General features: G+C 33.4%; 1 protein-coding gene across 9 annotated transcripts in view; it reads left to right on the forward strand.

The window, feature by feature from the left end:
- FSTL5 (follistatin like 5) overlaps nt 1–23789 on the forward strand; it is a 407458-nt gene that overhangs the window by 322696 nt on the left and 60973 nt on the right. For all 9 annotated transcript variants that reach the window (XM_013096657.5, XM_013096661.5, XM_013096662.5 and 6 more), the window contains one exon: nt 17769–17889. In XM_013096657.5, coding sequence (XP_012952111.3) covers nt 17769–17889 — 121 coding nt within the window. The remainder of the gene's footprint in view (nt 1–17768; nt 17890–23789) is intronic.

Consider the following 23789-nt stretch of genomic DNA (forward strand, 5'->3'; position numbering starts at 1 on the left):
TTAATATTTTCATAAATGACTTGGATGCAGGACTTCAAAGTATGGTAAATTAATTTGCAGATGACACTAGATTAGGAAGAGCTGTTGACTCCATCGAGGGTAGAGAGGCATTGCAGAGAGATCTTGATGCATTAGAGCTAAGAAATCACTAACTACATGAAGTATAACAAGAGTGAGTGCCCTCATTCTGTACCTGGGTATATATACAGACTGTGGGGTTTGACAGTACATAGAATATGAGTCAACAGTGTGCCCTGGCAGCCAGGAGGGCCAGCTGTACCCTGGGGTGCATCAAGCACAGCATTGCTAGCCGGTCAAAGTAAGAAATTGTTCTGCTCTGCGCTGATGTGGCTTCACCTGAAATACTGTGTGCACTTTTGGGTGCCTAAGTATAAGAAGGATGTAAAATTATTAGTGACCAGTCTAAGAGGGTTAAGAAGACCGTGAAGGGTCTAGAGAGGAAGACATCTGAGGAGCTCAAGACCCTTGGTTTGTTCAGCCCAGAGCAGGCTGAGGGGAGGCCTCATGGCAGCCTGCAGCTCCCTCACGAGGGGTGCGGAGGGGCAGGCGCTGAGCTCTGCTCTCTGGGGACAGTGACAGGACCTGAGCTGGTACAGGGGAGGGTCAAGCTGGATGTGAGGAAAAGGCTCTTCACTGAGAGGGTGGTCAGGCACTAAGACAGGCTCCCCAGGGCAGCAGTCCAGGCCCCAAGCCTGCTGGAGTTCAGGAAGCATTGGCACAAAGCTCTCAGACACATGGTCTGATTTTTGGGTGGTCCTATCCAGAGCCAGGAGTTGGTGATCCTTGTGGGTTCCTTCCAAGTTAGGATATTCTGTGATTCTATGTGATATTTAACAAGTTCCTTACCTGTGATGTTTTTAGTCATACAACTGTAGATAAAGAAAACAAAAGAAATGGAAATAAAATGCTTGCCAAACTCGGTTTTTATTTTACTTTGTATTCAAACCCTTGGTGTTAAGTACAGGGAAAATGTTTCACAGACCAATCATTTAAAGGAATAAGTATAGCAATAGAATTGTATGAAGATGATCACAGCCCAAAATGCAGACAGTATTATACATTCAGCATTATGCGGCCTTCAAACATCTAAGAGAAAAAAGAATCTATAAAATTAACATTTTCAGAAATGCATACTTATTTAATACAAACAGATCATTATAATAACTTTATATTCTGATAATTGAATAAAAAATGTATTTTACCATAATATAGCTCTTACTACAAAATTGGTTGTTTTGATTGTTCCTCCAAGTATTCAGCAAAGGTACTTCTCAGGGAATCATTAGTGAATGTCAGTAACTTAGAAATCTTTTTTTAGCAAGGCAAATATCTGCCCCTTAACTTTGCTGTGACCTCTAACTATGGAGAAAAATACAAAATGAGACAAAAATATATATATATTTTTTTTCTGACAGAACTCTCAAAACAATCATTTAGCTATATTTTGTTTTCCTGTAGGTATGTTTAATTTCCTTGCGCCATTTCACATTACCAAAATCATATATGTGGACAGCTATGGGGTTGTACTTGCTCTGACCCAAGTATGTCTGAGATCGCTGCAACTCTTACGTGTGTGGAGTAACACCACAATCGAATACTTGTTTTATTTATTTATGAATGCTTTGATTTGTTTCCAAAATGGCATTTGTACATGCACATCACCTTCGTTTTGTTTTTCTTGCTGTTTACAGTCAATCATATTTGTTTGTAAATTGAACTTCCTTACAATGGTTTCAGAGGTCACCTTGCTTGAACGGTAGCTTTAAGTCATTTGAGAGGTTTAGGATAAATCCAGCATGCTGTGAAAATTTCTTGGTTTATATTCTTGTTGCTTTTGTTAATTAGGTATTAATAATATGATTGGCATTCAAAAGTGCCCTACTGATTCTCACAATATCCTTTCTGTGTTTTTTGTTAGCTTTCTGTAAATATTCACGGTGGTAATGACTTGCAGTTCTTACTAATCACACCTACATGTAATATATGGCATGAGCTGTAGAGATAGAAACAGGAGCACATATCTGGACATGTAGAAAAAAAAGGAAAATTATGAATGGTGATAATGAAGCTAACAACTCAGTTTCAAACTGAAAGGTTCACTTGACTGTGTTTGCCAACGTGAAAAGAGCTAGTGGTTTTCCAAGCTTGATACAAACATTTTGAGTATGAAAATTCAAAAACCAGAAGTTTTCTGCATTGGGTGCACCAGTAGCAAAGACAAAATGCTGTCTACTGACCATAACACTCCCAACCTCCTGTGCCACTTGGAATGGGTAAAGGGTTTGGGAATAAAGCTGGAAAAGAGGAGAGGAAAGCTGTTGTTTTAATAATGTTCATCTTTATGTTTCCCACAGCCCAAATTAGTATTTTTTTTTTTTTCATTTTAATTGGCAATAAATTAAGCTAAATTTTCCCAGGTTGAGTCTGTTTTAGTCCACAGTGGTAATACGTAAACAGTCTTGACCCACATGCTCTTTCATTGCTCCTATTTTCACTCCCTTGCCCTGCTGAGAGGGGGAGTGAGTGAGTATTCGGGTGGAAACTTGGCTATTAGGGCCAGCCCATTTTGTTTCTTCAGTGCTTATAACAGCTGGAACACACTCCAGTATGGAATTTTTGAAGACTCACAGCATGCCTAATTTGAAGTCAATTTGCAGTGGTGATCAGAAATCCAAAGCTAAGGGAGAAAATTAAAATTACTAGAATTGACTGGATTTATGTACTTTTAATATGAGGACCATGTGAGAGTATACTGGATTAACATTCTATAAACATAAAAAGCAAACAAACAGGCTAAGCAAAGAGATAATTCAAAAAAGGTCTACAGAGTGTCTCCTGAGAGAATTTGCAGGATAGAAGATGATGCGGAAGCAAAAACCATTGAGGTATTGCTCACCTCTGGAAAGAAACTACATATTCATATCTGCACAGAGAGGAATTATTTAAGAGTTCTCTCTGTGTTGGGATGAGCTCTGTATTTGCATTTTGTGTATGGGTATAGTAAGAATGGTACAGAGTAAATACTTCCAGCAACAGGAGAATAATTCTGAAGGTGAATGTATTCATCATTTATTTTTTAGCTTAATAAAATCATAGAGAAATTTGAATACAGGGGAATGTTTTTTAGCAAAAATATATTATAGCTTACTTCTTAATATTAACAGTTTAGTTACAATTCAAAGGGAATGACAGGTCCTTTGTACATATCCATGGGTGAAGCAATAAAAATACGTAGAACTCAAAGGTTCTAGTTAGTGGATATCCATGTATCGTTGAATGTATCACCTACATTCAGTGTAGGTGATATTCATCTAATGTGTAGATAAAGCAACAAACAGTGGAAGAAAGAGTTACTGGAGCCTGAAAACAAAACAAAACAACAAAACAAAAACACCATTGGGCATAAAAGCATTGAGTCTAAGTGCTTCCTAGAGTCTTTTTTCTTCAAAGTTTGTGTTTCCCTGTTTGCACTGATTCTATCCTCTTATATTTATTACTAGATCTTCTCTCATTTCTTTGTGGGTTTATTTTGTTTGTTGTTTTTTGTTTGTTTGTTTTATATTTCTTTGGTCATTCCTTTCTGAACTTTGTCAGATATTCTCTATTTAATTCTTACAATTTCACATTTGCTTCAAGGTTGTTATGTAGTCATCATTTAGCATCTACTCAAGCAATGTAATAAAAATAATACCTTCAGGAGAAAAAAAAAATGGACAGAAAAGGGTTCTCTTTTTTATTTCACTGTGGAAAATGAATTTATTACTTAAATACTAATTTCAAAGGCACAAATGTAGAGGGAACATAGTGTGTTCCAGTTTATGTTGCATTTTAACCACTAAAGAATGTGTTGTACTTATGCAGTCAATTTTAAACATTCAAAAGCCCTAAGCCATTGTGTAATTTTGGATGTCTCCAGAGGTAAAACATTCTATTCTTTACTGTGACTCTATTATATGCTGAAATGTTCATCTAACTCTGAGAATTCTTAATTTACTCGGTTGTACAAGAACCACATATGTGCATCTCAACATTAATAATCTTATGTAAATATGAGTATAGTTTCTGAAAAAAAGGAACAGGCATTGACCTGGGAAAACAGATAAATACTTCTTGTCCAGCAAAACTTGTCATAGATCATTTTAACTGATCTATTATTATTATTATTAACTAGATCATTTAACATATGAAACCATCAGAATAAGCAGTAGTGACAGTGTGATTTTGTAAATCATAGCAAATGATAATACCTAAGGTGCATAAATCTTACACTGTACTGTTCTGAATATGGCTTAAACTATCAGCTTCGGGGAGTGATATACTCAGAACAATATAAAGTAGTGTTTTGTCAAATGGGGAAATGCATCAATAAGCAAGAGAGTCTAAGTCAAAACTCAAACTGTGACTATTGAATTTCTATTTTGTTGAAAGAGTCTACTTCCCTACTGAAAGTATACAAGATATATGTCTAAGCCTGTCAACTAGGAAAGTGACCATGAGCAAGCCTTAATTATTTGAGTTGTATTACATACTCTGAGATGATTAAAAAAAAAAATAAATTAAGAAATACTGTTTGTCTTTCGAGGGTCAATAATGAAAATTGAATTTAATTAGTACTTTTAACAACTATACAATAACTTAGAGAATGCTATCTGACCACGAGTGTGTGGTGAGATTTTTATGATGCTATTGATAATATCTAAGAGGTAATCTTAGGAGTCATCAGTGCTCCTCAATTCTTCTTATGGTACATATGGTTACTATTTATGGATGTAATGTGTCTTGCTACTGATCTTTCTTATTTAAACTGATAGGAGTCAGGGATAATTAGCATCCATCTGAATGAAGCCATGAAAAATTGTGCCTCTGCAAATTTTGCTTAATTTAAATTGTAATTTATTTGTGCTATGACTCAGTACAGAAATTATATAGTAGGGCATTTTGCTGATATTTTAGTATGCATTTTGAAAGGCTTTTTTCCTGCTGTGATCCCGAATCTTAAGTTTCTGAAGTCCTTTCACTTACCTCTTCTAGTATATTCTAGCTAGCCTATTATTCATTATAGAAAAAGTTCTTACTTATAGAAAACATAAAAAGTAACAGAATCTTTCCTAAACGTAATGTATATTTCATTCTTGTCATGGAAGTTGACTTACTTTTAAAACACTTTATATCTCATTTTACTTTGTTCTCTTTTGACCTTTTCCTTTAGATTTGCTTTCAGCTGCTTCCCTATACCTGTCAGGAATAGCATTACGAAATGTCTGCTCTTTGTTCTTATGTTTATACAAGATCAACTTAGATGACTTGCCCATATGGAAAGTTTAACATCTACAAACTTACTTAAATTAGTAACTTTTTAAAGGAGTGTAGATTAACTTCTGCTTTTTGATGAAAACTAATGATCTCTTTCTTTAGGCTACCTTCATTGGAAACCTGCAATATTTCTACTTGATACGTAAATTTGGGGGTTTTGAAGCTACATATGGATTGTCTTTCTGTCATTTGTTCATCTCATTAAAACTAATCTACAAATTACAACATTACAACTTCGGGTTTTTTTTGGTATCATATTCATCTGCATCCTCTTCTTGATTGTTTTTAACCAAAATGTAATGTAATTGCCAGTAAAACCTGATGTCCTCTGTAATAGTACATTCCCTTCCATTCTAGAAAGGTCTGCTCAGCAACTGATGACAAAAATATTTTCAGACTGTCAAAAATGTTGAACATAGTTTCCTGATATCTGTGCTCTTTTTTTTTTTTTTTTTTTTTTTTTTCTTGCTGCAGCAAGCCCTGCATGGTATGGTTCATTCCCCAAGAGGTTTTCATAGCCCAGAATCTTTGTCATGGCTCCTCTGATTTTACAGTCTTCTCTCTGACTTCTTCACCCCTGCCTAAGAGAGAGTACAGAGATCCTGTGAACTAAGAGGAATGTCAGAGCCTCCTTCCTTTTAGCCTTCCCTTCAGAGACGATGCTCTTAATATCTTCATTTTTGGAAGAGGTAGCACAGTCCAACAATTAAAAAATTAAACAGTCATAGTACAGTAGTTTAAAAGCTACCAGCGTTTTTCTTTTTAACTTCAACATTTAACCTTTTGTTTCTTTTTAACATTAACTTTTTCTAATTTTCTCAGTGAATAATAGTAGTTAAAGTACTGTACAGAAATTACAGCATCTCATATTCTATCCGGTGCACCAGTATTCTGTGTTACCACTAAGATATATAAAATTCAATTTAACAACCTAGATACAGGTTTCTCTTATACATTATTTTTATGACACCAGTTGAACACATCTATTACATCCCTCTCATACCTTTTTTACTGTTTTTTTTTTTTAATGAAGTGGTTGGATTTGATTAACAGTGACTCATTAAATTCAGCACATTTCTATTTTTGTCAGTATTGAATTGTCCTTTTTCTTATCCAGACTTTCTTCATCTGAAATAAGATGTATTATTACCTTTTCTCTTTCATTTAATGTCAAATACCAATTTTGTTTGCTTTACTTGATTTTAAAAGTTAAGTGAAAATATTGTCAAAGATGCTGATCAGATTTATGAAATCTCTAATGCTTTTATTATAATTATTTTTAAGTATACCAAAAATATGTAGCTTTGACCACCTTTTTTTCTGTTTTCCTGTTCTTTTTTTCTGTTCATAGTTTTTCTGTTCTTTTTTTTGGAATTTGACTTTGAGTCACAATTAATTCTTTAGTAGTGGGATAAATCACACCAAAAGCAAACATTGATTATGCGTAAGATTTGACATTTTTTTTCTTTGAATATTGAAGCTATTGAAATATTTATTTTATTTCATTATTGGCATGCTGAATGCCACTTCAGGATGTGCATCATATTTTCATAACAACATAAAGATACATTTAAACCAGGTACCTATATTGATCTATAATCTTCTAGATTAATGAAGTAAGGTGAAAGGTTACAGTGAGGTTTCATTCACAGGTACCAATTCCTGTTAAAAGGTACCTATTCCTGTTAAAATAATCTGGACAAGCAAGTTCTGTAGCTCTAGCTTCATTAAAGTTATAATACTGTAGAATTTCATGATAAGGTTTTCCATATACATCTGTTTATGGTGGCAGCTATTTTAACTTTGAGACAGATGATGATTCTCTCTTTATGAAGAAGCATTAAAATTTCTCATGGGCTTTCTCTTCTCTTCTGCTAGATCAGACTGCTTCATTTTATCTTCATTAGAAATGAAAGTGTTGATTTCCAAGATGAATAGAATCAGAATCTGTGGACCATAAACCTTCCTTGTTCTGTCAGCAGTTTAATCGAGATCATGATCTAGTCCTTTCTCCTATTAGAGAGTGGGGCAGAGTCATTCCATCTTGCAGATCTGATGCCCAGTATTCTTATCTTGTGGTAGTTGTAATTCTGCATTCTAGAGCTGTTTTGACTATTTGTGTCCAAAATAGATGAGTTTGTTAGTATTTTCCTGTTTGTTGCTCAGAAGTTAATGATGAAAGGTCTTGTGATGCTGAAAGGTGTTAACATAACATGTACGTTCATTCTCGCTTGCCCCGAAGGAAACCTTGAAAATAACACCAGGCAGGCATCACTACACATTTCTGACAGCTACAGGCAGAAGCTGTTAACAAAATAAAAGGAATATTGTGCATTTTAAAGATTGATTGGTTCTTCCAAGTCAATTTCTTGACAGAGCTCATTGAACACATCTGTAGAAGAACAGCTGAAATGATAGTTCTGTACTCCTGTTACAGAGGTCTTCTCTGTCAACAGAAATACGTGAACACCAAAGGTGTTCAAAACATTGTTAACATTTTTTCTCTGTAGTCATATCTGCATGTACATTGCTGCCGATTCTGCCTAGTTTTACTAGCGATTCTAGAATACACCAAGGACACTTTTATAGGTATTTTAAGCAGGAAGGTAATATTCTTAAATTAAGAACTGTCACACTTAATATCATCTGCTTCTAAAACAAGAAACATTTATTACTAGTTTTGAAATTATTATTGTATGTTTAGCTTAGCTTATTATTTAGCTTACTATGATATATACTAAACTCATTGCCACAATATTTTATGTGTTAATCTTCTGCCTACTGTGTCATTGAAGATAAAACTTCAATTAACACAAAAAATTAAATGCAGATATATGCATTATAATCAGCTCTAAGCATTGTAGAAATGAAGGTTCAAAATTAGTTGATTCTCCAAAAGGTAGTTTTGTGATGTCAGGTATGCTGTTCCTGAAATGTGGTAAAGAAGAGATTAATTGTAGTGCCAGGGAGTTGATGACATACGACTGAGAAGGCTGAACTCCCAATAATTCTGTGCTTCTCCAGTGACCCATAGAGGAGTACATGCAGTGTGTACTAAAGGAAGGAACAACCTTTGGCTACTGAAGGTTACAGACCTTGTATTACTCTGTTTACCCTGGGAGAAATCTTCCCCAGCACTTCCCCAGTTCACCTAATAAGCCAACTCGATGAGTTTGCAACACACTTGCGAAACCCATTTCAATTTTTCGGCTTGTGAACTTAGCAAGCAGAATAGCTGAAAAGAATAGCCATTTCTGAATGTCTTGTTTATCCATACTTGCTAATTTTGTTTGTGATATAGCTATTATAGTACAGAACTTTGTTGTATCATTTTTAATCATATAAGAATAATTAACATTATACAAGTATTATGGAAGCAGCGGAAAGATTTTGAAAAGACTAGCCCTATAATACCTATCTTTGGCATAATTTATACCGAAGTCTAAGCATGCATGAACATTTCATGAACGTTTTCAAAGTCACTGTTCCCCCAGTAGTCTCACTTTCTGGTCAAAATAAAAATAAAAAAGTTAAAATAAATAAATAAATAAATAAATCTCTAGAAATTTCTAAAAGTTATATAATGAAAACAAGTAACAATTTTCTTCATTTACATAATTATTTTTGGTATTTACAATAGAGTTTTGTGTGCCCTACCTGTTCTATTTTTAAGTTTTCTATTGTCAATACAAATTAGCAGATAATGTAGAAACATGGGAATATTTTAAGAAAAGTAGAGTTAGAGATTTCATTTATATTGATGTTTTCCTTTAAGTTAACAGTCTTTTGAATGCATCTTGATTTTTATACCGCATTATTGATTTAAATATTCTTTATTATTCTCCTATTACTTCTTTTTTTTTCAGAGACACCAGAACTTCTATCACACCCACCTTTCTTTTTCACTCTTGTCCATCGTCCCCGTATTTTAAAATTATCAGAAAGTATTTTGATCTATTGTTATCAGCTGACTTGAGAATTTTTGTATTTTACACAGACATAGCATCTTTCTCTCTCAACCCTTTCTTTTCAGTTCAAATTGGCCTTTTTCCTCTGTTCTTTTCTTTATATGTGTGTATATCTATATATATGTAGGCTATATCTACACTTTGTGTTGCTGAAACTGGCAAATTCACCTTGTGCTATAAATGTCTGGTAGGCATATGAAAAATTGCAGTTTGTTATTTATGTACAGATATAAGTATGCTCATTTGTTTCTATGGCATATATTTTCTCTTATTTTTTACTAGCTGTATATTTATATTTCCACCTTCCTCGTTTTGTAGTACTTTTGCTATTATACTAGACTTGATGCTTTTGACAGATTTGGTAAGAGTTGTGTGAAAGAGCCATAATGGATATAAAAAGGATATCAAGCTTTTCAGGTTATTATTTTAGGAAAAGAAATAATCTTAAAAGCTAGGCAACAACCTGGACTAGGCTACAGCTAAAGGGTTAGGTCAGTTTTTCTTAAAAGCATAAGAAAGATGCTTTGTTAATAATGGCCTCCTATGGCTCACAGCCCTGACTTTCAAATCATTGCTATAGTACATTAAATAGGAGGGCCACATCATCAGTAACAAAAGAGCTTTGATATCTGAGTCTGTTTAGCTGAAGAGAGAGGTATGGATGCTTAAACACCAAAAAAAGAAACATCTTTGCCTGTCCCTCCCAAGCATTCCAGAAAGAAGAAAGAAGGACAGGTAGGATGTAATTGCCTATTGGGAATTTGGCTCAACTGTCACCTGCAATATTTATTACAAAAAAATAATAAAAAAATCATCTGGAAGTGTTTGATCTCTGTACTAAGTCATTGATTCAGTACTGAATCAAAAAGAAAATTGCCTCCCACCTATAAAATCACCAGTACTGCTACTTGCAGAAGTGACATGAACCAAATTACTTATCCAGATCAAGCCTGCTTAATTTGTGAGCTCTGACAGGATTGCAACAGAAGATGGTATTTCTGCCTCACTTTTCAAGTGATGGCATTTAACATTTCTATGAATTAAACTGCTCAGTGATCTATATACCCATAATCCTAGTACGTTATATCCATTAATTTCTAAATTTTATTGATTGTCTACTCTAGCATAGACCAATTTCTATTTCACCACCCAAAGACCATATGTAAATGTTACCATATGTAAATGTTACCACATTCTTGTGTTGTTTTCCTTTCCTTGTCATTTTTATGTCATATTTATATAGCTATCTTAATAATCTAGAGCTCCTTTTTCAAAAGCTTGCATTCAGAAGATTTTCTAATTTGATATAAGTAACCTTTGTGTCCATGGCTAAAGTGTTTTCATTATTCTGTTGGAGAACAGGTAAAATAAACTAGAAGTTTTACTAAATTTATTCTGAATTTTGACAATGTCTTCCTGTTGGTAGTTTTAGAGGAACCTATAGTTTTGCTTGATTTTGCATTTCAATTTCTAGTTCACATCTATATAGCTGAAATGCTGAATTCTTGCTGGGGGTGAGGGGTGGTGGAGGATTAATTTTTCCTACACAACTAGGTTTGGTGGTTACTGTGAAAGTCTTGAGGTTGTTACCAATGATACAGAGCAGTCTTTTCTTTCAGACATAAATAAATTCATCTTGCCTAGTAAAGTTTTCTTGTGATAAATGATTAGACTGATGAGTATGGAGCATGGTATTAGTGGTTTGAGCAAAGGCTATGTCTGTGATGTTGCTCGTAGATGACTAATATAGGTATTAAAATTGTTGCAGGTTTCAATGTTGTTTTTTTAGTGTAATTCAACCTTTGCATGTACTCTAGCTCATACTAAGTGCTCAGTTCAGATTGAGTGGAATTTGCTTAAAGGTTCTGTGCAAGAATTTTATTTTTTTTTTGTGAGTTTAGTGTCTGTCGTGCTCTTTTTAAATGAATCTGCTCTGCTAACATACAAGCTTTCATTATTTTGATTTTGTACGTGATCAAAGAACTCCAGTGGACAGATGCCATTCCCTTCATTGTGTGTATTTAGGTATGTACTTTTAAAAATCTTTTGTATAAGAAGTGCATTCAAAATCTTTCTAAGCATCTCTGTACTAGTTTCTTATACAACTTACTTGATAATGATCTGACACAAATAGTCTTTTACTAATAATCCAAGGAATGTGTCTGACTGGTCTTATTTTCTCTCTACTGTTGTCTGGAGATTGTGCATTACTGCTGAATAAAAAAATGAGAGTTCAACTTAAATAAACTGTTCAAGTTACAGTATGCATTTTTTCCTTCGTAAGCTAAAAATAATCTGAAGTAAATTGTTCAGATTTTGAAAATCTAATTAGAAGGTACTAGGTGTATTTTATTCTTTTTTTCCTACCCTCTCTCTCTCTTCTTCAAGTAACACACAGAGACAGGTAGAGAATCCCGTTATCCTTTTTAAAGTAGTTTTCTTTGCAAGATATTTGAAAGTTGTGTGTGTTGACAAGGTGTTTTTTATTAACTGTTGGTTCTTTAATCACATGTACAGAGCGTAGTTTGTAATAAAAGAACATTTATACCACAGAGCTTTTGCAGACTGTATAAAACTTAAAATAAAAAATAAAATAAAACAAAATAAATCTATGACCGTCTCTCTCACTTGTTCTTGGATAGTTAGTGTATACATGGGAAGGACTGCATCAAAACTGTATGAAAGTTCTGGTATTGTGAAATCTTACTGGATTATTTTTGTAGATACTCTTGGGGTTGAAAAAATAAATAAATAAAAAAAATCCTGAGGAATTTACTTCTGTAGAATAAAATGTAAGCTCTATTACTGATGCTTATAAACTAAGTAATTAAAATAAAATTTAGTTGAACAGTGTAATTATGAGGAGCTAATATTTTCAGAATCAAGAAAATTTAGGAAGTATTCAGTGTTTTATTTATACTCTTCTTTTTCTGCAAAAGTGTTAGAAAGATAGTGTACAAATGAGATACCCTTGCCAAGCTCATTCCACAAATCTGACCCTAAATTGAGTCATCTTAAAGTGCAAACTGTCAGTACTTCTGCTGAATTAGCAATTAGATATTGCTTTGTAATATATCTTTTGTAGCATATATTCATACCAATCAGATATTGCTTTGTAATGTGATTTGATAAAAGCATACTGCATAGTGCAAAGTTAGTTTATTTTTGCAGGTCTTGCTTCAAGTTTAGTAAATACATCTACAGTTAAAGCTGATTAAAAAAATAGAATGGTTTTCAGAAATTATAACATACTGTGATAATTGCGTAATTACTAATTAATGTCACTGGTTATGAAGTTAAATTGAGAAATATGTGAGAAACATTTAAATCTGATTGTTTAAAAAGGAGTAAAGGTTAAATGGTACATGAGTCATTCCAAAGATATCTGTGGGTAACATGAACCTATAGAAAAAATGACTAGCATGCTGAAATTTCTGTTTGAAGTAAACTATCTAATCAGTTGGAGATCTTGAATGTCTAAATAAATTAGCAGTCACCTTCACAGCAAGATAACAGTTACAGAATTTTTCAGGAAGTAAAAGGTTAGTGAAGTTTTTTAGTTAGCTGCTAGTGCTCCTGTACTTTGGCAAAACTGTGCTTATGTCTAGTGCATAGCTCCTGTGTAAAATATCCAAATTCTCTTCATGTAACTATGTATAAAAGAAGCTGTGATTCTCACCAGTGACCCAAGAGTGTGGGGTTTTATGGCACTTTTCAGTGTGGTTTGTCTTCAGATTCTAAGTGAACTTTTAAACTTACTAGCTTTCAGGATAGCAAAAACATTTTTATCAATCAACATAGCACAAAGCTGCTGCAGATTTTCCACAGAATAATGTATGCTACCATCTATTAGCTGTTACTATCTCATCATGAAATGAAACTTCAGTCCATACAGCATCCAAAGGAATAACAAAAAATCATACGTCTCTATTTATGTAAGTAGGTACAGTGTTCTCTTCATTTAGAGTAAGAGAAATGTGAATCTTTTCTCAGGTTTGCTGAATATGAACAAATCCTGTTGAATTTAACTAATGGCCACTTCCCATGTATCATGAAGTCTTATTTTAGGAAGAGATAATGAAAGGTTATCTCTGAACATTTGTAAGACAGTCTTTGGATATGCACAAAGACTTTCTCAAAATCTGAATGAGAGATTTACTAAGACATTATGAACTGCTCACTGGATGATCCCCTTTTTCGGTATTGACAGTAGAATGATACTAGTGAGGATATCTGAAGCTTTCTACTGTATATTACAACTATATACTATATAATACTGTGATCTTTCTTGAAAATTTGACTGGATATGCCGTTTTCTGTTGATCTGATTCTCCAATAAGTTGATTTTCATTAAATTTATGATTTGTCCTTATTGTATCTGTAAACTATGAGACTGAGTGAAGGTATGTGAAATTTCTTCTTAGGAAACTCAGATTTTGCTTCCTTCTGAAGGGAGAAGGAAAAGCTTAAAAAACTTATGTTGGTGCCATATACAATTATTCTGAGATTTTTGTGTAAAATTTTTTTTCTGGCATGTGATAGCTGACCACAGACTCACATTGCTCTGCCAACATGAACAAAGAAATTGATTACTCGGAAAGTAGGAGTAAAATTGACATCAACAGGAAAAGTGCGAGTGGAATTTATCTGGCAAGCTAATACATCAATAATTATTTTACAAAATGTTTCCAGTTAACCCTCAAAAGCTTTCTTTTTCCCCAAGGACACACAGAATAAATAAGTTGAAGATAACTACTGGAGAACATATAGGTAATAAGCAAACAAGTGACTTTTTATTATTGGGACTTTCATGAGTAAACTGAAATCAAATGTAGAAATAGTGGACATGTGTACAAAATGGGATAATGTGTACTAGTTGTGTTTACAAGCCAAAAAATGTTTTGAGAACATACCTAGATGGCAGCAACTGTTGGCACATATTTTCCGTAGCAGACCAAAGCAAAATTTTTATTCCTAGGGTGAAATTCTTTCCCTGATCAGCTCAGAGGTAGAAGTTTCTTTTCATATAAGAAAATCAAGATTTTTCTTTAGAAAAAGGGGAAAATTCACATCCAAATTAGTTTGTCATTATATAGTGTATATAATAATATATAATCTTGTCATTATATAGTGTATATATAGTGTAGCAGTGTTGTAGTGACTATATTGCTAACAATCAATACAAAGATAACCAATATAACTTCTTTGTTGTAGTTTTGTCAAAGACAGAAAAAAAAAGTTATCATGGGATCAAAAGGGCTATTAATTTTTATTTATTTATTTATTTATTTATTTATTTATTTATTTATTTATTTATTTAGTGCTTGCTAATTACATTTATTAAAGACCCAGTAAACTCACCTGAGAATATTATAACTGAGAATGCACATCTCCATGTCTCATGTCCTCATTCCTGTGTTTCTTTTTTTTTTTTATTGTTCATGTTATCTTTTTCACTTTTTTTTTCTCCTTCCAAAGTGTGCAGTTTTGGAATTCAGGTTAATATTAGGAAGTTCTTTAGAAGCTGAATATCTTAATGCCATATGGTCTTAAGATCATATTATATTTCATCTTAATACGATCTTAAGATTGTATTATTATTTCTGATCAATGGGCCACAAAATAAATACTGTGAAAGTATGTAAGTGCATCTAAACTTACATACTTGCATCTAAACTTTGGTGCCTGAAAATGACCTTTTTCCTATGTACCAGTGTTGAGGTGCATGCTGGTATTCCAGGAACCATAATTTAGAATTCATCACCTGCCAGAAAGTGAGCTTACAGAGGTGAAATTTCCAAACAAGGTTCTTAACCACTTCATAGATCTCTTAAATGCAGTCTGTTTAGTTTTATATGTTTGCACCTCTGTGTAAAAAGTTGAGGCTGATATACTGGTGAGAAAGTTATCCTCTAGGCCTGAAAAATTTACAAGGGTTAAAAACGAACAAAAAATCAAAACTAACCAAACAACAAAACAACACATTAAAAGAAACACAAAACCACATAATATTTCCTATTTTTGGGTTCGTGAGAACTCAAAAATTAAGTTGGGACTACATTAAGTTGGGACTACTAAGCACTAGCAGTTGTTGTTTTGCAAGGGAGTTATGTCTGCTTTTACTGAATAATCACATTTTCTGATTTAAAAACAAGAAATCATGTCAACTCCAGATACGATGGCTTCAGACTACCCAAATCCAGACTGCTTTTCCAATTTTTCTGAACTTCTTAATCTCTGAACTGAATTTTCAGTTATATTTTGCAAGTGAGATTTGAGCAGGGAACTGTTTGCATACGCTGAGTGAAAAAGAAATTAAACGAGGTATTTTTCATTTAGGGACAGAGGACTTGTTTGGGAGACATTGTGATCCATAGATGAGAGGAAAATCAGGTTTTGGAATACAGATAACGGTTTAAAGCAAAAAGAAGTTGTTTAAGAGAACGATATGTTGATAATAAATTGGTGTAAAAAAAAAAAAAGGCAAACAAAGCCTCTAGTTCCTATGATGTTACACAAGTTCAAGCAGTCTTTTGCTATACATTCTTCTGCGGGGAGAAAGCTGACAATGGTCTTTCTAGAGCTGATAATAAAGAACAGCAGATAAATGATCACAGACATAGTGTACAAGAATTAGTATATCAAAGCATTTTATAAACCCAAAGAAAATAATAATTATTTTATGAAGAAAAATCACCATTGGATTTCTGTTCTTATTAACAGTAAGACGACTAAGCAAAGATTCATTGTCAAATGAATATTTTCCTTCTGTATTCCGTTTCTTGTTATTCATGACACACATCATGGTTCTTAAATGTCAAGCTCTCAACAGAACAGAGCTGCAGTGGAATCATTGTTAAAGTAATTGCTCAATATTTTTTTTCTTTCTTTTTGGACAAAAATAATTAGAGTTTCTCAATTTAGTTTTAGAAGAACCATGCCATTTTCACTTGAACAGTAGTCTATTTAAAACAAAACACAACAACAACAACAAAAAGAAAACAACAGGACTTGTAGCAATGTTTTTAGTGTCATCAAACATTTTTACCAAAGTTAAAAGAATCTTTTCTTCTCTGTTGCTGTTAATATTTGAAGACTTAAGTTCAATCATGTTTGTCTGCATTGATACAAGTTTTTTCAGTGACTCTAGCTTGTGAGTTATTCTATAAAACACTAATTATATATCACCATTCTGTCTCAAAGAGCTCTGTCTACAGTTCTTTGTCACTTTCCAAACACTACTTATAGTTTTATGTTTCAGGTGTATTGAATTGTTTGATTTAATTAACAAAACAAATATTGGACTCAGTCTAATAATAAGCCAGGAACATTGTTTTGTAATTGAAAAACAAAACTCACCCAGAAACCCCAAATGTTTTGAGTAATGAAATGACAATATCATAGGGGAAATCCTGTTGAAAACTGATGTCTCTGACTAAAATAGCCACAGAGATGTTCTTTTTTTTTTTTCTCCTTTTCTTTTTTTTTTTTTTTTTCCCCCACAAATAAGAAAATAAGAAGAGAGAAATCATAGCACAGACATCCATTTACTTACAAAAAGAGCTATGGTAGTTATCTCTATACTAGTGAGACTGGACTTCAGAAATCTAGATAAACTTAAATACTTTTAATAGCTCACTTCTGTTTTAGAAGTGTATATATCTCATGGCCTAAATTTTCAAAGAATACTGTGAAGAGTTTCAGTTTTGAAAAGTGTTTCTAGAGCAATTGTCAATAGCCTTATTACAAATAAACAATTATTCCATACTTTTTTTTTTTACAATAATTGACATAGAAACTTGTTTATAACATGTAATTGGTACTTAATATCAACACTACAGATGCTAGATTGTACTACACTGTTATCTTGAACAGTAATAAAGAAGTCATCAGTCTTTTTAATTGATCTTGTACTGAGGATTGAACCAGGAATTGAAATGGTAGTTAAATTTTGCATTCTGATCTTGTGGAAATTGTATGCCATTTAAAGATATTTAAGAGAATGAAGTTAAAAATGTTAACTCAAATGTGAAGAAAAATTATTATTTTTTAAAAATTTTATTTTCTATGTATCTGCTAGTTTCAAAGAATGACGACGCTTTTACAGGATATCATTTACCTTGTTAAATTGTGCAGTGGTTTAGGTTTTCTATCAGATCTGACCCAGTCCAAAATAGCTTTACTTCTGCAAATAGTTATCATAGCTATATAAACATTCTTAGGACTTCAGAGTTTAGCTAATAGATAAAATAGAAGTGTATTTTCTTTTACAGATCTAATACATGCAGCAAGATCAAGCACCTCTGTCATTCACAAAAAATAGTCTGTGTTTCAGATTACTGTCGGTTGTTCTGATTGAGTATTTGTGATATTTGCTTCACAGCTTTGTTAACAAGATGAAGAGCATAATTATTATAGAGATACAGATGTAATCATGATAACCTTGTTTCTGATCTTTCCTGTTAGGATTTTGGAGATGATGGCTCCTTGTATATTACTAAAGTGACCACAACTCATATGGGAAATTACACCTGCTATGCTGATGGCTATGATAAGCTCTTTCAAACTCATATTCTTCAAGTGAATGGTAAGGAAAAATGTTGCAATTACCAAGTCATAAGAGATTAGGATTTGGATTTTGTTAAGCAGATCTGTTGTTGTTGTTGCTGTTTTATCTTTTTAATAAAGTATTACAGTTTAAAAGAAAATGAGATACAATTATATTTCTTTACTGTTCTCCTATGCAAAATAATAAAATATAATCATTTTCATTTAGTGCTTCTATATGAGTAATATTAATTAAAAAGAGTTAGATAGTGCAGACAACTTCCTCTGCACAGTGAACTGTTCACCTATGAATGTGTTGCCTGCAGAATAATGTATTTTATATTTATATGCATAAAGTAGGGAAAAATGAGAATGTTAAGAATGTTGCATTTAGTAAAATAATTTTAAAAATGCACTACCCTGAAATTGATTTTAGGGTTCTACATTCACATTTTTAATTTTGATATCTAAGTGTGAATTTTAACTCTGGACATCTAAATTTATCTTGATCCAAGTTCTACGGACCGCTTTCCTGACCTATGTATCACAAAATCACAGAATTTTTGAGTGACCTACAGAGGTTATCTGGTGCCCTGCTGCCTAAATAGCCACCCCTAAATAGGTTGCCCAGGATGATGTCTGCATGTATTTTGATGATCGTTGAGGAGAGAGACTCTACAGTCTCTCGGGGCAACCTATGCCAATGCTCAGTCTTGGACAAAACTCAGCTGCTGTTGTTTCTGGTGCCCTGAAGACAGCATCATCATCATTTGGCTCTTTTTCCTACCTCTCTCTCTTTTTTCTTTTTTCTTTTTTTTTTTTCCCAAATACTTGTAACCTCCATTGATGAGCCACTCACCAAGGGTCCCACTATACTTTATCACGAGATTTGATGTCTTTTTTTTTTTTTTTTAGTGACCTTGTGTTTTCCTATTGTTTTAGCCTTCATATTTATCTTTGACTCTTAAATCCACCTTTACACACCAAACTACCTGTATGTCATCTCATGTCCTGTCTAGAATCATGCTTGAATTCAGTCTTCTCCTGCATGTTTAGTTTGCATTAACAGACTCTTTTACTCTCTCCTGAAGCTGGACATTATCCACTGCTGTTGTTATCACTCTTTGTTTCTGTATTTGTTAGACACTTGCATTAATCCTTATCTTACTTTTCCTGACATCTATTTTCATGCTGGATTTTTACCTCCTATTCACATTTTTCATTGATAATCACACCAAATGCAGTTGCTTAGATTTTACTTGCTTTTTATATGGTTCACTCTTAACAGTTCTTTTTCCCCCACACTTTCTGCTTGTTAATATCCTTCGCACTTTAAATGACTTTGATGTTTAGTGCTTGTTTGCTGTTTTCTTAAAGTCATCTCTGCCATTGTGTTTCTCAAGGAAATCAGCTTAGAATATCTGTTTATCCATCTTATTTTTTTTTTCACTTTATTTCTTTCAACATTTTGTAAATGGACTGTCCTCCCTGAGATAATACATGACATCATCATATTTTCCTCCTTCAAATTTACCTGCAGGAATTGTTTCCTGTCACTTGAAAAGAAAGGTAGCAAATGCTGGCTTGACTAGTCCTGGGAAGATTAACATGCAGCTTACTTGTGTTTTAATCCCTACAAACCTAGCAGAATTATTAATGAACTTCATCGGAAGAGGTCCTTGACCAACTTCCTCCTCTGCTGTTTAATGTGTAATAACCTAATCTATTTATAAAATTATATTTTTGTCAGCATCTTTCATGCCTATCCCAATGCGTTGGTAGTCCTGAAGAGGTGATTTGCAACAGTTAAAATGTTAGTGTTTTTCACATTTAGCTTTTTGGCTCAGTTCAGTAGAGTGATGTATGCCTCATAGAGGCATAACTCCACTTAAGTTAATTTTTTTCTGTAAAAGTATAATGTTACGGAACATAATTTGGGAGAGGTGAAGGAGGACAACTATGCTTTTCTGGTGCCTAAGCATCTGTCAGAAGATTGTATTTTTCATTTGGAGATCACCTTTATGTTCTAAATGCAATCGCTGTTGTTGATATCATTCAACAACAAAAAATAAAAATAAAAAAAAATGTCTAAGCAAATCATCCACATTTGCTCTGGTCAAATAGCTGTGGTACTTTTCCATACCATTTTGGTTGCAGATTTCTGGGGGAGCACAGGAAGGAACCAATCCCTTAGATCAATAGTATTGTTTGCTGTTAATAACGTGGATAAACGGAGTTAAAAAAAACACTGAGATTTAAAGCTCTGGTGAAGTGAACAGATCTTATATACTTTAAATCTGTACTTCTGAGTAGTAATCTTCCTAAGCACAGGAGTGATGGTCAGTACTTGTAGCTGTGATAATGACTAATTAATATAATGATACTTGTATTAACAGGAGAGTCAGACAAAGGTTAACGGGATAATGAGGCTCTGATCTCAAAGATCTAATGTGAGGGTTCAAAGAAAACAATGTAATTATTTTTAAAGTTCTTGAGTCTATTTGTACGAATGTGTATTTTTTATACTATACGCATAGTTTGCAAATATTTATATAAATATAATTTTAATTTACTTTTCTTTTAAATTAAACTTAAGATTTTCATTTGTTTAATCTACAAGTTTTGAATTGCCTTGTACATCCCTAAGGAATAATGAACTTGCTTTGGAGTCTTTAAACAATATAGATAATCAGCGCTGTAAAAGACATGTTTTGTGGTGAAAAAATTCAGAATCTTATTTAAGTAATATGGTAAATAAATGTAGTAAGCAATATTATACATTGGTATTTGAGCATTTTTCCTGTAAACATTAAAAAAAAAATAGCGCCATAATGGTCCAAGAGTAATTGTTTCATTAAATAATGCTAATTATTAATATTTACATAATATTTTTTAAAAATCAAAGTTTTATGTGTGACTTTTTGTGACTATAATTTTGATCTATTTTATTAAAACTTTATCTGGGGCAAGCTCTAATAAGATTAACCTCAATTGTATTTTCTACCTACAAAAACTAATTTTTACTATTATATGTTGAGGACTAAATACTGAGACCAACTCATAACAGACATTCTTATGTCCAAAACACATACATAGTATTGAAGCCCCTGCTTTAAACTCATGATATGCTTTATAATTCTGTATGCAGAATGTAAGTTCCATAAGGTGTATCACTATGGCATTCATCTATAACATATCATTTAAGAGGCTGACGCTGCTGATATATTTAAGAGAAGCAGACAAGTGTTTCTTGATTGAATACTGGAAAAGTCATTCAACATAGAAGGTCTTCAGGATGCCCTTTCTGAAAACTAAAATGTTTGGTCTCATTAATTCATGGAACTACTGAGTCTTCAGCTCCACCAAAAGCCATATTTTCTCACAATATTTTTGTAATCAAATGGTCACAATAATGAGTGTCTGAGCCTGATAGTTTGATATTTTTTCCCCCCCTCCATATACCTGTGATACTGAAATTCATGCCATCAGGTATTGCCTTTGTGCTGTTGACATCATATATTCAAAAACCTACGAATTAGGAAGTCTGTTTTCAGATAATGACAGCAATATGCATTGGTCTTAATATCATAGAAGCTAAAAATGTATATCTAATATTGTCTCTTGTAATATATGTGAAACATCAAGTCATAATTTGTCATTAAAATCCTTTACTTAAAAAGAATCTGGTACAAATAGGACAACATAAATGCAGAGGTGAGTCATCTGTACTTCAGAAACATTTGTGTCATTTCCCTGCTGCTAATTTGTTAGCCTTCTTTTTTTTTTTTTTTTCCACAGCAACTTTTCAAAATTTATAGGAGAATAGTTATCCAAATGAACTAGCTGAAACAGAACATTTGTAACAAACTCAGAAAGTCTTGTAATGTGAGTTGTTGTACTGTTGGGTAGGAAGCCATCTCTCTCTAAAAGTGTTAAAGGAATAGTATTAAAAATTATTAGTATTTCTTGTTACTACTTTTCTGAGGATTACATGAATCTGACGTACAAAAGTCTTGAAAAATTATATTGAAAAAGCTGAAATACCCAGAAAGCTTGAGTTTTCTTTTTAATTCAAAGCTTATCAAGTTATATGCTGTTTGTAAGCAGAGATGTTTTGTAAGCGGAGATGGATTGCAATTACAGTTTTAGACTTATTTTCAGTATTTTTTTTTATAACTCACTTCTTCTATTTTACAAGTATATGCATGCCATAGCCTAAATTTTTCGAAGAATAATTTGAGGAATTTTACTTTTGACAAGGTTTCTATGCAAGCAAACAAAATATCATTAGCCTTATTATAAACAAAAAGGAAGACTGCCTTCAAAACTATTCTAAGAATATACATATATGTAACGTAAATGTGTCATTTTCCTTTCTATTTATGTACTAATGATGGTATCCTGCTCCCTGAGCTTTTACACAAGGCAACTTCTTTGCAGAGAGATGACAACAATTTTCACAAGTAAAAGGCCTACTGAAAAAAATGAAAACTTTTAGTACCTTGAGGTAAAGAGTCCAGACCCTCAACCAGATATAAATCGGTGATTTATAGTGGCTGAGGAATTCCTTGCTATCTTTGTTTTTCCAAAGAAAGTATCTCAGTTCAATCAAAACAAAGAGAGCAGTAGAAGAACATAATTCACTATACATATTATGTTTCTTTCTGAAACAGATACATTCTCTCTGGATTCCAGACAGATTGAACAGTCTAGTTTCTCTCATAATTTTTTAGACCTGGCTGAAATAGTCTTCAGGGGTTTTCGTAACAATTGTAAGAAGTATCGAGTAGTTATATATTCATCATATTTGGAGTCAGCAATCTCATGTGGCTTGTTGAACTGAATGTAGGATTCATCCAATTACGTATTATGTATGATTCTGGTAAAGACAATCATTCCATGTCCTGTCCCATTCCCCACACCCCTTTTTAATCTGTGTAATGACTTCTCCCTTACAAAGTAGGCTTCTTTTTAAGACATTAGAATATACCTCTTTGAAAGTCAGCAGTAATGATTACAATGTTTATGTTCTTAAAAATTGCTTTATGTGAATATTTATGCTGTTACCTAAAAAAAAAGTGACTGAAATGAGCCCAAAGAGTTTATATCTAGCTTGTCATGCCAAATTAATTTTTCTGACTGAGCCCACACTACAGTAATATTTCAATTGCCTGCATGCATCAGTTCCACAGTTCCTAGGGGCATATTACAGGTAGGCTCTAGGGTAATTTGAAAACAAACATTTAAATGCAAAGCAAATATTGAAAAAAATTTTAGTCACGTAGATAATCTATCAGACCAGAATTGCTGGGGTAACTAGGAAATGGCAGGAAATAGAGGGAAAGTATCCCTCTGTAGAGGGCCACGAAGATGATGAGAGCACTGGAGTACTTCTCCTATGAAGAAAGACTGAGAGAGGTGAGGCTGTTCAGCCTGGAGAAGAGAAGGCTCCTCTCCTTGAAAGGGAGACCTTTCAATACTTACAGGGGCTTATAAAACAGATGGAGAGTTTCCTTTTACTTGGGCAAATAATGAGAGTACAAGGGGGAATGTTTTTTAAACTAAAGGAAGGGAGATTTAGGTTAGATGTTAGGAGGAATTCTTCACTCAGAGGGTGGTGAGGCACTGGCACTGGTTGTCCAGAGAAGCTGTGGGTGCCCCATTCTTGTAAGTGTTCGAGACCAGGTTGGATGGGGCCCTGGGCAACCTGGTCTGGTGGGTGACATCTCTGCCCATGGCAGAGAGTTGGAACTAGATGGTCATTAAGATCCTTTCCAAACCAAGCCATTCTATTCTGAATATGGCAAGAAATTAAATATAAAGGTGTCTGGGAGAACACCGCTAAAGGGAACAGAACCTACTCCAGAAGTACAGGCCACACAGATCCTGCCAGAGAGAGGAGAAAACTGGGAAGAGGTGGAGGGAGAAGAGGCGTGACAA

This window comes from Anas platyrhynchos, chromosome 4 (assembly GCF_047663525.1).
Source record: "Anas platyrhynchos isolate ZD024472 breed Pekin duck chromosome 4, IASCAAS_PekinDuck_T2T, whole genome shotgun sequence".
Classification (NCBI taxonomy): domain Eukaryota; kingdom Metazoa; phylum Chordata; class Aves; order Anseriformes; family Anatidae; genus Anas; species Anas platyrhynchos.